This window comes from Peromyscus californicus, unplaced genomic scaffold (assembly GCF_007827085.1).
Source record: "Peromyscus californicus insignis strain IS unplaced genomic scaffold, ASM782708v3 Scaffold_10__1_contigs__length_136768540, whole genome shotgun sequence".
In the NCBI taxonomy this organism is placed as follows: Eukaryota; Metazoa; Chordata; class Mammalia; order Rodentia; family Cricetidae; genus Peromyscus; species Peromyscus californicus.
Genome location: NW_026294391.1, coordinates 28,264,538 through 28,280,632, shown reverse-complemented (window position 1 = coordinate 28,280,632; position 16,095 = coordinate 28,264,538). Strand labels below are relative to the sequence as shown.

Sequence of the window (16,095 nt, the reverse complement as noted above, 5' to 3'; positions counted from 1 at the left end):
GTTGCTTGGTTTTTGTTTTTGTTTTGTTTTTTTGTTTTTTGTTTTTTGTTTTTTGTTTTTTGTTTTTTTTTGGGCCGGATTATTTTCTAAAGAGAAAGAAGATATGGATTTGGAGGGGTGGGTAAGTGGGGAGGATCTGGAAGGAGATGAGGAGAGGAAAACAAGATCAGAATATACTGCATGATTTTTCAATTTAAAAAATCGGAGACGTTGCTGTTAATTATTATAGTTATTTGGCTTTATTATATCTTGAAATCTAAAAAATCCAGAACACAGTGTTTTTCAAGCATCTGAACCAAGTTCACCTGTGCATATATACAATTTGAAAAGTATGAAGTTAGAATGTCTTTACACACAAGCAGGAATATAAATGGAGCAATCATTTAAACCACTGGTTTTCAGTAACTAGTACACTTTGTTTTCTAAAGTGATAATGTAAATTCTTGTCCCTGGTGAGCATTTTGTTACCATTCTCAATAAATAGCCATTATTATGAGCACTAATTCTGTTTACCTTATTTCAAAAGTTATACAATGTGATAAACAATAACAAAAGAGGAATTATTCATGTTTCTATTGAAAATTTTAAATTATAAAATAAAATTTCAAACAAATCAGACTAGTGTATTTTTCAATAGTGAACATCCTAGATGCCTGAGGCACAAGACAGAGCATTTCCATATGTGGAGAGCAGCCTCGAGCCTCGGCACTTTTCTGCCTCTCTGAAGGCTAAACTGAGAAGGACTAGTAAAACCAAGTGGCACATATACAGTTCACAGAATAAGAGCACCTTGTAGATGAACAGCTCACCATTCCCTTTGTATCATTGTAAAGTACCATTTAAAGTTCAAAATAAAATATTTTCTTCTGTGTAATTTTGGTACACAAATGAGACCTCCATGAGGAATAAATAAGCACATAAAAATGAAATACATTTTTTAATTTTGAGTATGAGTACATAGACATTTGAACAATGAATTCTTAGCTAACTGTTCAAATTTGATTTAAAAATATGAAGGCTTTAATATAGTAAGTATATATCTTAAAACTATAGTCAGACTTATTCCAAACTACTCTAGAGGTATAATTCTTAGGTAAAACAAACATTCTATACATCCTAAAATTTATCTAAAACCTTGTTAAGAATATTTAGTTGTCTGAAGCTCATTAGATACTTCATAAGCTTCATTTTCTCCTTCTAAATCTGAAATAGTATCTTGTTCTGCATATACTATAAGTTATCTGAAAACTGGTAAGAATATTTAGTTGTCTGGAGCATATTAGACACTTCCTAAGCTTAATGTTTCTCCTTCTGAATTTGAACAAGCATAACAGAGATGTAGTAATAGAGAGGACAAGAAATTATACGGCTATTGTTTTTTTCTGGAAACTGGTAGAATATGAAAGGTATACTACAGTATTATAGAGATAAACTATCCAAGAAGGTTAATGATATAGTCTCCCTTAATTTCTCTTCTGTGAAAAATTTTCACCACTTTAACTTTATGTTATTAGTTCCTTATATTTCCTCTTTAGTTGCTTTAAAAATATGTATAAAGATAAACCCAAATCAAAGGTAGTTTTTTGGTTTCTTGCATGAAGCGTATTTTAATCTATAAAATGAGAAATCTAAAGAAGACATATGTATATGTTAATACTAATATGTTAAATGTAACTCCAAGCAGACTATAATGTATTTTTCTTAATTCTAATTATATTTTAGGAGAACCTTCTCCAGAACCAAAACTAATGAACACAGGGAGTCAAGTGTGCATTAAGAAGGAATTTAATGAGAACATTTGAAGTTCTACAAACGATTTGTTTACTCGTCACAGTTTACTCCTTCTTTAAGCTTTTGAATATAGCTGCTAAACTTCATGGCTACTCCCACCTTCATCCCCATATATTTCACCATCACATCAAAATCAAGCAGTAGCAGGGCCTTCCCATCGATAGCCTATAGAGAGAAAAAGTTTAAAATGATTAACAATATTGTTATATTTGATAAGCAGCTGTTTCTTTGTATATAAGAACATGTAAAACTAAAGCTTCTCAAGTATCTCCTGTATAAAATCAAAAAATACCATTGCACTGCAATGTATCATTTTGAAACTTATATATTCATATCAATTTTAAGAAAAAGCAAATTTAACTTAATAATTTAAAATTAACTATATCAAATGACCTAATTTTAAATACTGTGTGATGAATAAAAATACTGTGTATCTATGACAAAGGTACAAAGAATAAGAGAATAAATTTCATGGCTCTTAACTTTCTGATAGAGGCTAGGAATATATCAATATCAATGCAAACTGTAAATGTGTTCAATAGCGTTGTCTTTATATGAAAGTGAGTTACTTGTCTGAAGCCAATTAGACGTTAAGATTAATTATTGGTTTTCTTTCTATACTGAAAATGATGTATAGATACTCTACTACTTGATAGTCACAAGGCATCTTTACAAAAATTCTTTATTGCCTTAATTTACTATCACCTTATGCAACTAAAACATAGTATTGGTTTTATAAGTTCCAGCATAAAATAAAACTTTATTCAATTACACATTCTTGTCTAAGAAGACCCAGAATTTCCTATAATAGGAAGTAAAATTAGAAAGGAAAGGAACTAGAACTTATTAAAATTCAGCTCATAACAGCAAGATAAAAGAAAGAACTAAAAAAGGAATACAAACAGGAAAGGAGAAGTCAAATTATCTCTATTTTTCAGTCATATGATCCTATACTTGAAAGAGCCTAGAGACACCAGCAGAAAATGTTGAGATCTGATTAAACTTCCAGTAGTCATAGACTATAAAATCAGTAGCTTCCTATCTGTGTCAGTTCATCCTTCCTTAAGTAATTCCCTGCTCCCAGAAGGTCATCATAATGATGCCCAACTTAGTGTGGGCATCCAATGGGCATAGCACACTACAGTCTAGAACTTCTGGACTCATGTGATCCTCCTACCTCAGCCTCCCAAGTAGTTGGGATTATAGGTATGTTTCGCATGAATGTTATGGGAGTAGCCAACCATATCTGATTGGATTTAAATCCTGGTACATAAGACAGAATTCATCTAAAATCCTATGGCTGGATAGGTCATAAGGCTCTAGGAGAGAACTTACTATGATTATTTTTCTAAATGAACATAGCAATAAACTTCCCCCTTAGTTCTTATCTTTATAATATAGATTTGTGTATCTCTGGACCCTCAACATAAAAGTTTTTTTTCCAGGACATGGTGATTAATACAGAGACCCACAACTCTTCAGCATACAGGGATTTTCCCCCATGCTGCTGCCCTGCCACCCAAGGTTCAGAAATCATCTTGGAAGGGGTAACAGAAAGAGTCTTCCAAGAACCAAAAGTAGTGGACATCTGTAGGGAAATTCTCAAATCAGAATAAAAGTAGCCTGTATTCTCATTTTTTAAAAAAAAAAAATAGCTTCCCTATATAACTATAAAAAACCTTGCCAAGAAAGGAATTAGAGAAAAAAATACTTGGTCACAATATTTTTTTAAAGGTTTACCTAGGAATAAACCAAGCCAAGAAAGTAAAAGACCTCTACAATCAAAATTTTAAGTCACCAAAGGAAAAAGTTAAGAAAATACCAGGTTAAAGTAAAATTTAACCATGATGTTGCTTTGTAAATGGTCATCAGCATCACAGCTGTCAATAGTCACATAAGGTAAACAGAACTGACCAGCTGGAACTAGCTTCTGGATATCACAACAAGAGGGCTACTCTGGTATGCACTGTGGGTAAACTCCTCTTACTTGTGAACAAGGCACTAGTATGGGGGGATTTGTGTAATTATCCTTGCATGGAAAGAGGTCTACCTGAGACTTATAATCATGAACTACCGAACTTGAGGCTATTTAGTGTATTAGATGTTTAGATACCCATGTAAAGAAGAGACGATTAACCTACCATTTAAGCATAGAAGGATGGACAAGATAAACTTTTCACAAACAAAAAATAAATCAGATGATAGGGTTCCCCTACTGACTCAGTTGGCACCTCAGTATCCAACTGAAAGTGCACAGAGGTCATTCAATGCATTAGGCTAGCAGGAAAACTGGATTTAAAAATACATTACATGTTCTCTGATGATGGGGTAGAGCTGGTCGGCCAACGGGGGATCTAAACGGTTCAGAAATGTTATCACGTCATCCACAGACCATTTTACAGGGTTTCCAAGGTGTCTCACAACAGCATCATTACATTCGGATGATGAACCTGCAATTAACAATGAATGGGGAAAACATTAAAAACTTGATCATAATCCTGAAAGAAGAGATGTTAGGTAGAAATTAATGGTCTCACTCCTGGAACCTTCTCTTAAGTACCGAACTAAAGACTCAAGATTCCAACTGTAAAATCTCATGAGAGCCTGAAGGAAGATGATCTGAGGAGTGCTGCATAAGTGTGTCAATGGACTTCCCCCAAGGAGCAGGAACAGTTTTACTTTAGAAGGCACCTTAAAGCTTCAATGTTCATGAAACACGTGTAGCAGCAATCCAAGACTTCTTAGGTCACAAGCAAGTACAGGAAAAGGTGCTAGTTGGAATAAAGTGGGATAATCTGAGCTAACTCAGTACTCTTTCTTACTTTAAGGATTTCAGTGAATTTCTTGAAAACCTCTCTTAAATGTCACATTCTCTAAATTAGGTTTATTGTACTAAACGCAGTAGAAATTCCCCATGTTTACACTTTATAATTGCTTATTTTTTTAGTTATATCAACTAATTTCAATAACCACAATTATCTTGGGTAACAAAATAATTTCTTTGGAGCAAATATCTCCCTTATATTCAATATTGGCATTTTTAGATTGACCTTTACTCTATAAATTCACATCTCTTGTGGTTTAAATGTTAATCTGCATTTAAAAAATATTTTCTGATGAATCTAATCAGTAGTGGTTTTGACATTTTATGCAATTATTCTTTCATGTTTAATTGAATAGCAATAAATGCTTTGGTTGAATATGTTTAATAAAGAAATGATACATGAAACCATGTAAGTGCTCACATCTCACCAGGTTTTAGCTGTGCTATTCACTAAGTTGTGTGGAAACTTCTTTGTGTTCAAATGTTACCTTAAGCAGAATGTTTTACTTCCTACAGTTAATGTGTGATGACAAATGAAAGTGGATAGGTAATTTGTTGGGAGGATCTTATTTTCTAACCAAAGATAATCAATAGAAATATCTTTTTTTCTGTTTGTTAATTATCCAAAAGTACATCCTTTCTTTCTTACCACCTTATGATTATTTTGAGTATTTACTATGGGGAAAGGTAAATAAAATAGATTTCAATATCACAATGGTGTCATTATGAAGACCACCAGAGACAATCCATGTGAGTTGATTATCACACTGCCTTACCCATAATACCTGCTTAATAAACAGTCACCATTGTACATATAACTACAAATCAACCATCAAAATAGGAAACAAGAAGCTTCTACTAGCTTACTTAGAGGATGTTAACCATTGGTGCCATTGCAAACTCACCAAAAGTGTTAGGATCAATCACAGGTGTACGCTGAGCCTCCAGTAAGGCCAATCGCCTCATTTCAGGATTCTGGATGGGGATGAGCTCCCCTGGAGGGAGGGTACTTGCTTCCTTCACTGTTGAAGTGGTAGAAGTGATGGTGTCCACGTTGGTATTTTCAAAGTCACTGTAGAAGGGCATTGTAGAAGAGCTAGGAATGTTTTTAAATCTGTAATATTGTTGGTAGGTTTGGCCAGTAGATGTAGGACTCGGTGGAGTTTCTTCATAGTCCCTCTCTGGTGAAGAACTGACAAGTATCACTTCCTGTGAATCCTCAGAATGGAAAACATCCATGTCTTCATTGTTCTGGATACTGCTGTCAATAGAACCGGTATACTTCGAAGTCTGAGTGTTGTAGAGATCATCAGCATAATGCAAAGCTTGATTATTGTCAATACGATCAGCGTACTGGAAAGTCTGGGTGTTGTCAATAGAATTGGGGTACTGGAAAGCCTGGAGGTAATCTACAGTCTGGTTGTTCTCCATATCCTCACTATCTTCATTCCTTTCGAAGACTGCTGAAGTTGGACTGTAACTGTGAGGACGGGAGACCAAATTGTCATGAATGAATCGTCTCACTCTCTGAAGTTTATGTCTTCTAGACATCAGGTAATTGTATCTTCTGGATACTGCTCTAAAAGGCTTCATAATCAAAAGAGAAATAAAGAGTAGTCAGGACATTAAGGTTTCTATGCAGCATTATTTTACATTAGGAAAATAGTGTTCTCTTTTGATCACATGATTTTTCCTCTTCTTCTGACCTACATTTGATGTATATTTTATAGGTACATTTTAAAATGTATATTTTCAAAATATATTTTGAAAATGCTCATTGTTCTACATTCATCAATTCTGAACTTGATTATTCTTTCAAAAAGAGTTGTAGTTCCCATCTGCTCCTTCAGGAAGTACAGATAAGCCTCGATCCCACATTTACTAGCTCTCCATCACTTTGCAATGACTGGCATCTTTAGACAGAATATACTTATCAAAGTTGTGATAGTGTTTTTGTACACTTACAGGGTAACGCCAGAAGGATCTGGCACGAGAGTGATACATTTTTGTTACTTTTTCATCCAGGTCATCAAACTTCTTTTCCAGCCTTTGAACAGTTTTATATATAACCTGTTATAATAAAAGGTATTAGTACATGCTCTTTCAAAAGAAAAGTAGCACGTGAAAATGCACAAAGCCAAGAGTTAATTGCTAGGCACTGTGGAAATGTTCTATTAGAGGCCTGGTTTTAAGGCACCCAGAACACTGGCTGAGATGCTGAATCTCCACCTGCCACTGCAGTAGCTGATTCATGCATACTTAGAAGTATCTTTAGTGCCATAAGGTGAGTGCATCACAGCTCCTGACAACCTCCCACCTGTGTGTGCTGCAGCTGCTTCCCATCCAAGAGGATGCTAACTTAGAAGACAAGCATTCAGATCCGCTAACAATAGGAGTCAGCTTCCACACCACAGCTTGTGAACAAACAGTGAATGTTCCACTCTGAGAATATAGAACCAACTAAAACATATGTGATGTAGGGCTCCAAACTAGTCTGAAAATTAAGTATCTAGTGATGCTCTCACAATGTCATTGAGTACACCTTACATGCCGTACCAATGAGGAACACCACTAATAACATTCTAGAAATGCTCAGAAATTTCAGAGAACATATTTATAAAATACCATAAACATTCCTTCATTCAAGGATGAATGCCTTCCTCCTGTCAGAACTGCTTTGCTAGGTTCTGAGACCATGAACTTCAAAATTATGAAAAGCAAAATCATGAAAAGCAAGCAAGCAAACAACAAAACCTACAAAAGAAAACCCCTGTCCTGGAGAAATGCTCATCTTATCTTGAGAGCTGCACACAAAGTGGCCATTTCAGCAGAGCAAGGGATAAGCAGCCTGGGGCAGAGGTTCTCAAAATGTGCTCTGGGGAGAGTCCAGTGCCAATGAATACATCTATACAACAACTCCGGTACCTAAGGCTCAGGAAACACTGTGGAAAATGAGGCAGAAAGATTGTAAGAGCCAAAGGATTGGGAGTTTGCTGTGATACCGTGTCTCCTAGTAATGCCAGAAGGTTCACCCATAAAGTATCACCTGCATGATTACCTAAATATCAGCTGAACAAGAAGGATACCAATAAACATGCCAAAGTGGATGGGGGAAAGCACACAAGGGCTCAATTCTGCACAAAGAACTACATGCAACTAAGAAATATTGTGAGAAAGAGCATACCACTTGGTTGTACATTACCAGATGCACTAAAAACATGTATACAAGTAACACTATACAGGTTGAACAGGGTGTATATATAGGCATATATACATATATATATATATTTGCATGCAACAGCAATTGATGAAAACAGATGTCATGAATTTGAAAGAGAGCAAGGAGGGGTTTAAGAGAAGGTTTGGAAGGAGGAAAGGGAAGGGGTAAATGTTCTAATTATATTATAATCCCAAAAAGAGAGTAAAAAAAATACTTACAAATAGTAAGAGACTCCTTTGTTTCTGTGTTTTTATTTTTTGAGACAGAGTCTCACTGCATATCCCTGGCTGGCCTTAAACTAACTATATAGATCGGGCTGGCCTTGAACTTGTGCCTTCAGAGTACTAAGATTACCTATTGTTACTATTATCATCTCTTACACAGACAGGTAAGGAGGGCATGTCAGGACGCTCAGCAAAGTGACAGGATTCTCAAGGGCCCCTGCGGGGCATAGCTGGAGAACCTAAGCACTGCTCATCTGCAATGTCATACCCCATTCAACTTGCATAAGTACTGGTCTAAGCTTCAGGGTTGCCAAGATTTGGGCACTGCAGGCCAGGCAGCCTTGCCCAGCCTCCTCTACTCCTGCACTATCTTAAGATCATGACCTGTCAGCATGGCTTCTGTCCTCACTAGTGTCAGTCTAAAAGAGAAGACACACACAAACTTACTTTTCAAACTGTGGTAGTTCGGTCTATTGTAAACCTAATGGGGTAAGAGCCATCTCTTCAGACCTCCATTGCCTCTGGAGTATACAGCTCACAAAATCCACAATAATTACACACTTCTATCAGTCCCTCACCAAAGTTCACTTTTATGATCTCCCCTCCAAATTACATAAGATAAATTCCTTGTAAAACACGAGTAGGCTGCCCATTCATTTCAGTTGTGATACCTACATATGTAATTAATTAGGCACATATTAAAAGTGCAACCAAATCTTCCAATTTCCTTTTAAAATTTTATAGTGGAAATTAATATTGGGCAATATAGATGGAAAAGACGTAAATAAATCTGATGAATAATGTTTTTAATGTTCTAAAATGCACATATTGGTATTTCAAATTTTTACCTGAAAATATTATTCTAAGTAGAAACTGTCAAAATAATCACAATGAGGTGAATAATCACAAGTAATTTGATATGGCAAAATTTCCAGTTAATTACACACTTCCCCCTCGTATGAAGTCAGAAATGTTTACAATTTAACATTCTAGAAAAACACACTGAAAGGAGAGGTGTCATACCTGACAATAGTTCAGGATATCCACAGTGGCTTTTGGGTCTTCAATTTCATAAATTTCAGGTGAGTAAGTTTCTTTCTAGAATACATTTTACACCACAAGTAGTTAATGCTTTATTTCAGTAAGAGTCACATCGAATAGTGACAATACCTCATACTTATCTATTTGAGTTGTTTTTAACTTTCATCAATATATCAAAAGTCTTAATTAAAGCAGAGATGAAATAAAAATTCATATTACAAGGAATGGAAATAATTGACAGTCAAGTAAAGGATAGAGGAAAGACTTTACCAGAAGATTCCAGGTTTAGAATTCCAGTGAAAAGTTGTTCAGAATGTCCTAGTACATAAGAAAAAGGAACATGTAAAATGCTAAGAGTTCACTGACTACAGAGATTCTCAGGATAGAGTATGACCCTGAGTGACAGTTTAGAGGAACTCCATAACGTAGTTGGAATTTAAACCTTGCTCATTAAAATGGTAAGCATTGATATACTGGACATCTACTTGCTTAATATTACTTACATAACTGAAAGGTGCATACTCATAAAACATATTATAAGTACCATCCTAAGGAGACATTCTCATATTCATATAGGAGAAAGATTTCTTAGCAAATTAAAAGGAAATATAAAATAACAAAAAGAAAAGCCGAGGACTTTAATTTCACTTCTCAGAAGTTTTGAAAACCTATTGTATTATCAAAGGGCCTTTGCCTGTTTTAAATGTCATGCCTGTGTAGAAAAGTATATGTGAGTCAGGCATGGTAATACTCTATCCTGAGAATCTCTGTAGTCAGTGAACTCTTAGCATTTTACATGTTCCTTCTACTTATGTACTAGGACATTCTGAACAACTTTTCACTGGAATTCTAAACCTAGAATCTTCTGGTAATAAAGTCTTTCCTCTATCCTTTAGTTGACTGGCAATTGTTTCCATTCCTTGCCAGGAAGTTTAGGCAGGTGGAGGATGAGTTCAAGGACAGCCTGGGTAGGCCAAGGACCTTGTTTCAGGAAACAAGAGGAAAAAAGTCCACTTGCAGAATTGTGCTCTCATTAGTCCAGCTACACCAGAACCCCCTTTTCCATTGAGTTTAACACCTCCTGTGCTTCAGGGCAGAGACATTGGTCTTCAGTGTTGAAACTGCTTTCAGAGCAAAAAAAAAAAAGCCCAAACAAACAAACAAACAAACAAACAAAAATCCCCAACAACAACAACAAAAACTGACAAAAACAACAAAAACCAGAGCATTGCACCAGTTTTGATTCCTGAACAATCCAACACTGCCACCATGTGGTTGAATTAGGAAACACATAAGCACTCTTAATTTCTAAAACACCTTAAAATGTTGTTGAAATAAGGCAGGGTATAAATAAGAAAAGTTATCATGAATAACTGCTACATTTCTGCAAAATAATTATTCTAAGAAATTAGTTGAGGAGATTTTAAAGTAAACAGACTTGGTAGCTCTGTGTGTGATTAGCCTTCCACTGCTTAGGTTACTAAAAAACACACAATTGGGTTATATAACATTCCTTACAAAAAGATAGTAGTTTATCTTCACATGGTAGTTTGTGTTTTCACATTTCCCCAAAATGACTCCCAATAATTGACAGTGAGCATTGTCTCCAGTGACAAAAAAACATAGCAGTTGACAGAGGTTGAAAGTGGCCTAGATTGCTTCAATGATAGTAATATACATGGCCTTACGTGACTAAATAAATGTGTGCACTGCTATGAAAAATTAAATATAGTTTAAAATTTTACATTTAACTTCAATTTCAAAGATTAAGAAACTCAAAAATACAATAGAAAATTTTAAAAGGCAAACCAATTTGAAAAGCTGTTTGTCAGATTCTCATAAAGTTGAGTTTTATATTGACTACTTGTTTGCAATTCAATTTCAGAGTACCCAGAAGAAATGTTAAGTGTATGTTCTTAAATTTACACACAAATGCTCATAGAAATTTTATAGAGCATTGTCAAAACTGCACTTATTATCTATATATTTCACTTTATTTAATTTAACTCAGTTTAGCAAAAACTATAGCACAGGAAAAGAACCGAAACGATCAATTTAAAATACAAACCACATCTGTTTCTCTGAAGGCAGACATCATTGCTGTGCAACAGGAGAAATTCTACTTCCTCTGAGTCGAGCTTATTATTGTTAGATTTGCTGGAAGGCTTACTTCTGAAACTGCTTAGTCATCTAAGAGGCAAACCTTCTCCTCCTGAAAAGAAATGCGTAAAATTGTTACTTCATGTACCTAATATCTAAATCAACTTAACATGGGTGACTTTATGGGGCTGAGGGTGGAACCTAGGCTCTTATTCATGCTAGGCAAGTGCATTACCACTAAGCTACATTCCCATCACTAGAATAAATCTTTATGCATAGAAGAGCTATATTGTCCATGACTGGGAGCTTACAATGAAGTTAAAAGCAAGCGCAATCTGTGAACAGTTGCTTCACAACTTGAAGTCTTAAAAAGTGAGCCCTAAAAGCCACCAAACAAGGGGATATACTGCTAACACTTTTGTAAAGAAGCTCAAAGGGGCTTTTGCTTAGGGAGACAGAATGCTGCCAAACTGCCCCAAGAATCTGTTCTGATCTAATGGCAGCTTCCACTGCCACCCTTGACACCAATGCTACTGTCACTACTGCCTCAGCCACTACTGTCTCTGCTGCTGCCTCTGACACTGCTGCTGTCACTGTCGCTTCCAGTCTCCACTTCTGGTGTCTCTATTGCTGCTGCTGCTGCTGCTGCTGCTGCTGCTGCTGCTCCTGGGCTGCTGGTGCTGGTGCTACTGGGGCTGGGGCTGGGCTGCTGGTGGTGGTGATGCTGCTGCTGCTGCTGCTGCTGCTGCTGCTGCTGCTGCTGCTCCTGGGCTGCTGGTGCTGGTGCTACTGGGGCTGGGGCTGGGCTGCTGGTGGTGGTGATGCTGCTGCTGCTGCTGCTGCTGCTGCTGCTGCTGCTGCTGCTGCTGCTGGTGGTGGTGATGCTGCTGCTGCTGCTGCTGCTGCTGCTGCTGCTGCTGCTGGTGATGCTGCTGCTGCTGCTGCTGCTGCTGCTGCTGGGCTGCTGTTACAATGTGGGTGGAGCGACCAAAGAGACCCCACCTCCTCGCCTGCCCTGTAAACCCTTCTGAGGCTCATATCTCCAGGGCCCACTGCAGCTCCAAAATCATGATTGCTTTGAGTTAGACTTAAACCTTAAACCTAAATAAAGGTATGTGAAATATAAACTGAGAACTCTAGACTTCTCAAGGCTGGATTATAGCTGTGTCATTCAGTATGGAACTAGAACCAGGCATGTCTACAATGACATGATCCTCTAGCTTGTATCAGAGGTCTGACATGAATTCCTGCCATATAGTTACTGAAGGGACACCCTATGCAAAAGTTAATTTATTTTATTCATCCTGAGACAGAGCAACAGGGAGAGGATCAGGATTGTATCCCTTTCCTGTTCTCCTTCAATCTGTTGTGGGGAGACAAGTGACCAGAGTCCCTAAGGACAAAATTTAAAGGGAGATTAAGAAGATGAGAGGAGTTAACTTTTGAGTTAGAAAAATGCAGACCAATGTTGTATAAAATATTCAAGTTGTAATGTACCTCAATTTGACCTATAATTTCCACCACATTTTATTTTTAACTGTTTAGGATTTCCTGACTAGAAGATTGACATGACCTTTGAGCAATTAATCTATAGCTGTAGCCATACAAAGAAAAACTCACAATAAAAACAAACTACTTACTGCTGTTGCCAAGAAAGATGAACCTCACAACCGCAACCCTGAGTAAAAGAAGGCAGACGTGAAAGATAACACAGTATATGATTCAACTCAAAAAGCTCAAAATTGGGCCAAAGTAGCCTATGGTGGGAGAGGTCTTTCCAAGCTAACACCATGATCACTCTAACAACCTATCTTGTGAATATACCATGAAATTACTTCTAAAGTTTCACTCTTACAATTAATGTTTAGAATAGTCTTGCACTGGTACAAGTACTTCCAGAAGAAAAGTTCCTAGAAAATGAAACAATGGGTAAAAAGTTAGAAAACAGGACTTACACATTTGAAAATCCTTCACTTCTAAATAGCCCAACTAAAGAGGGTGTTGGAGTCAGCCAGTTGTTCAACAACATAATACAATGTTGGCTCTACCTATCATCATGAATCAGAACAAAACAAGTATCAGTACCAAATGACTTTGACCCTAAGACTTCTTAAAAACACACAAAGCATCAGGATAACTCCAATTCAAGTCATAAAACCCAAAACAGCCCAACTTAGGAGGGTTACCTGCTAACAGCATATCCCATAATGCATAGCTCACAACAACTAACAAACATGGCTCAAAATAATCTTTTACATTAACAATTCACAAAGACACAAAAGCCAAATCACAGCAGCCAGAAATTTCTAAGATGTGAAACTCCAAATAAGATCAAATTGGAAGAGTAATCTGCATGAATATATCTCATTAAGTACAGTTGACAATAATTAGGATGGCTAAAGTCTACCTTTTACCTAAGACTTCTTAAAGACGGAGACAGCAAATCACAACAATAAGATCTTCCTAAGTAATAAAACCCCAAAATAGACGAAATCCACACCATCACCTGCCATCAACTTATCCCATAAGGCAGAGTTCACTAAAAAATACTTTTTACTACAAAACTTTTTAAGAACCCACAAGGCAAGTCACAAAAGGCAACAGGTAAATTTCAAGTTACAAAAGCTCCAAATAGACCAAGGGGGGAGGGTCAGTCAAAGGCCACCAGTTGGTCCCACTAGGCATGGATCATAATGGGTAGAATGGCTTAAAAGTATGTTCTACTCAGTGACTTCTTAAAGACACATCAAGCAAACCAACACAGCTAGATATCTCCAAGTTATAAAAAGATCCAAACAAATTAAATTGGGAGAGTCACCTGCCATCAACTTATCCCATAAGATATAGCTTACAGTGTCCAGGATGACTGAAAACTAACTTTTACACTAAAACTTATTTAAAAAACACAAAATGTAACTCACAACACCTGTATCTTTCTATGTTTAAAAAATCCCAAAGCAGGCCAAATCCAACAAACCAAACTAGAAGAGTCACCTGTCATTAACTTATTCCATAAGGCATAGCTTACAGAGACCAGGATGGCTGAAAACTAATTTTTAAGTTAAAACTTAATAAAAACACAAAATATAAACCACAACAGTTGGTTTAAAAAAATCCCAAAGCAGACCAAATCCAACAAACCAAACTAGAAGAGTCACTTGCTATCAAATTATCCCATAAGGCATAGCTTACAGTGACCAGGATGGCTGAAAACTACCTTGTATGCTAAAACCTCTAAAAAACACAAAATACAATTCACAATAGCTATTATCTTTCCATGTTATAAAATCCCAAAGCAGGCCAAATCCAACAAACCTAACTGGGGGAGTAAACTGCCATCAACTTATTCCATAGACATAGTCCGTGGTAACCAGGATGGCTGAAAGCTACCTATTATGCTAAAACTTCTTAAAAACACAAAATACAATTCACAATAGCTGTATCTTCCTATGTTAAAAAAAAATCCCAAAGTAGGCCAAATCCAGTGTCACCTACAAGAACATAAAGCATAGGTTTAGAATGGCTGAAATCTATGTTTGACCCTAAGCCTTCTTAAAGAAACACAAGGAAACCCACAATAGCCAGATTGATGCACTTCGTGTAATAAAATACCCCAAATAACTTATGTGCTATCCACTTATCCCATAAGGCATAGCTAACAATTATTAGGATGACTAAAAAGTACATTTTCTCCTGATAATTCTTTAAAACACAAAAAGCAAATCAAGGCAGTGAGGTATTTCTTAGTTATAATTCCCCACACAACCATATTGAGGTTGCCATCAACTTATCCCATATGGAATACATCACAATGACTAAGATGGCTGAAAACAAACTGTGATTCTAAGACTTCTTAAAAAGACAAAACGCAACTTACAGCATCTAGGCCTTTCAATGTTATAAAACCCCAAAGCAGCCCAAATTGTGAAAACTGCATCCCATCAATATATCCCATTAAATATATAGATCACACTGACTGAAGGGTTGAAATCAACCTTTCACTCTCCTTAACAACATACATGGCAAATTACAACGGTAACCTGAATATGGAGAAAAGCAGGAGAGGAGGGAGCCAAATGATTCCTAACAGATTAGAGCCTTTTTAAAAAAAAAAAATCTAAGGAGCACAAAGCACTTAGCCAGTCCCAGAAGCATATCCCAAAACTGCTGGGCCTTACAGGGATCCAGATATTTTACAGTTGTTCCCGGAAGGCACATCTGCCCACTGGAAAGCAAATGATAAATACTCCGGAAGGCCTCCTCAACACCTCTCTAGATCTTTTTCTTCCTCCCCACTAACATATTTCCAATAAAAATGTCGAGGCAAGCATACACCTTTAATCCCAGCACTCGGGAGGCAGAGGCAGGCGGATCTCTGTGAGTTCGAGGCCAGCCTGGACTACAGAGCGAGATCCAGGAAAGGCGCAAAGCTACACAGAGAAACCCTGTCTCGAAAAACCAAAGAGTGGCTAACCGCCAAGTCCACTAACAGATCACAAGTGCTGGTGGCCTGGAGACCAAAACATTATTGGAATCACCTGACTACAGAGCTTTTGAAATTTGAGGCGGCAAAGTACAGATTTGCCATTCCTGCCAAACGTATCTTCTCACCCCCAGAGGGCACCACTAGGCCAAATGCTTCAGAGGACCGTTTTCTACATTAGTACACTCACACCCACCCACCCACGACAAAAAAGTTAAAAGGGGGTTCTAAGATATCCATAACTTACGTATTTTTATGAAGAATCGGCTACACTAGCTTCCGGAAGCTTCTAGAAATCTACCGGCAGGGCGCTAGGAGTCCATCTAGATGCCCGGCAACCTTTAATGACCGTTAAGATCTGTTGATGCCTTTTAACTGTCCACGTGCCGGAAATCAGGTGATCCTGACGCAT

General features: G+C 37.0%; 1 protein-coding gene across 1 annotated transcript; it reads right to left on the bottom strand.

Annotated features, from left to right (window-relative positions):
- Window positions 1–282: 282 nt before the first annotated feature.
- Window positions 283–16,095, bottom strand: Scml1 (Scm polycomb group protein like 1). Its single transcript, XM_052743942.1, has 6 exons — window positions 15,985–16,095; window positions 9,083–9,157; window positions 6,581–6,685; window positions 5,521–6,202; window positions 4,102–4,241; window positions 283–1,956 (listed from the first exon to the last, which is right to left on the bottom strand). The coding sequence occupies exons 1-6, from the start codon at window positions 16,093–16,095 to the stop codon at window positions 1,822–1,824; spliced, it is 1,248 nt and encodes a 415-aa protein (XP_052599902.1). The 3' UTR covers window positions 283–1,821.

What these genes read in the sequence shown, in the direction of transcription:
- Scml1 (XM_052743942.1), bottom strand. Translation starts at nt 16,095, where the DNA reads ATGCGTCAGGATCACCTGATTTCCGGCACGTGGACAGTTAAAAGGCAT. An exon ending in ATATCCTGAACTATTGTCAG is followed by an intron (nt 6,686 to 9,082) that starts GTATGACACCTC and finishes TTATTATAACAG; the next exon opens with GTTATATATAAAACTGTTCA. An exon ending in GATCCTTCTGGCGTTACCCT is followed by an intron (nt 6,203 to 6,580) that starts GTAAGTGTACAA and finishes TTGATTATGAAG; the next exon opens with CCTTTTAGAGCAGTATCCAG.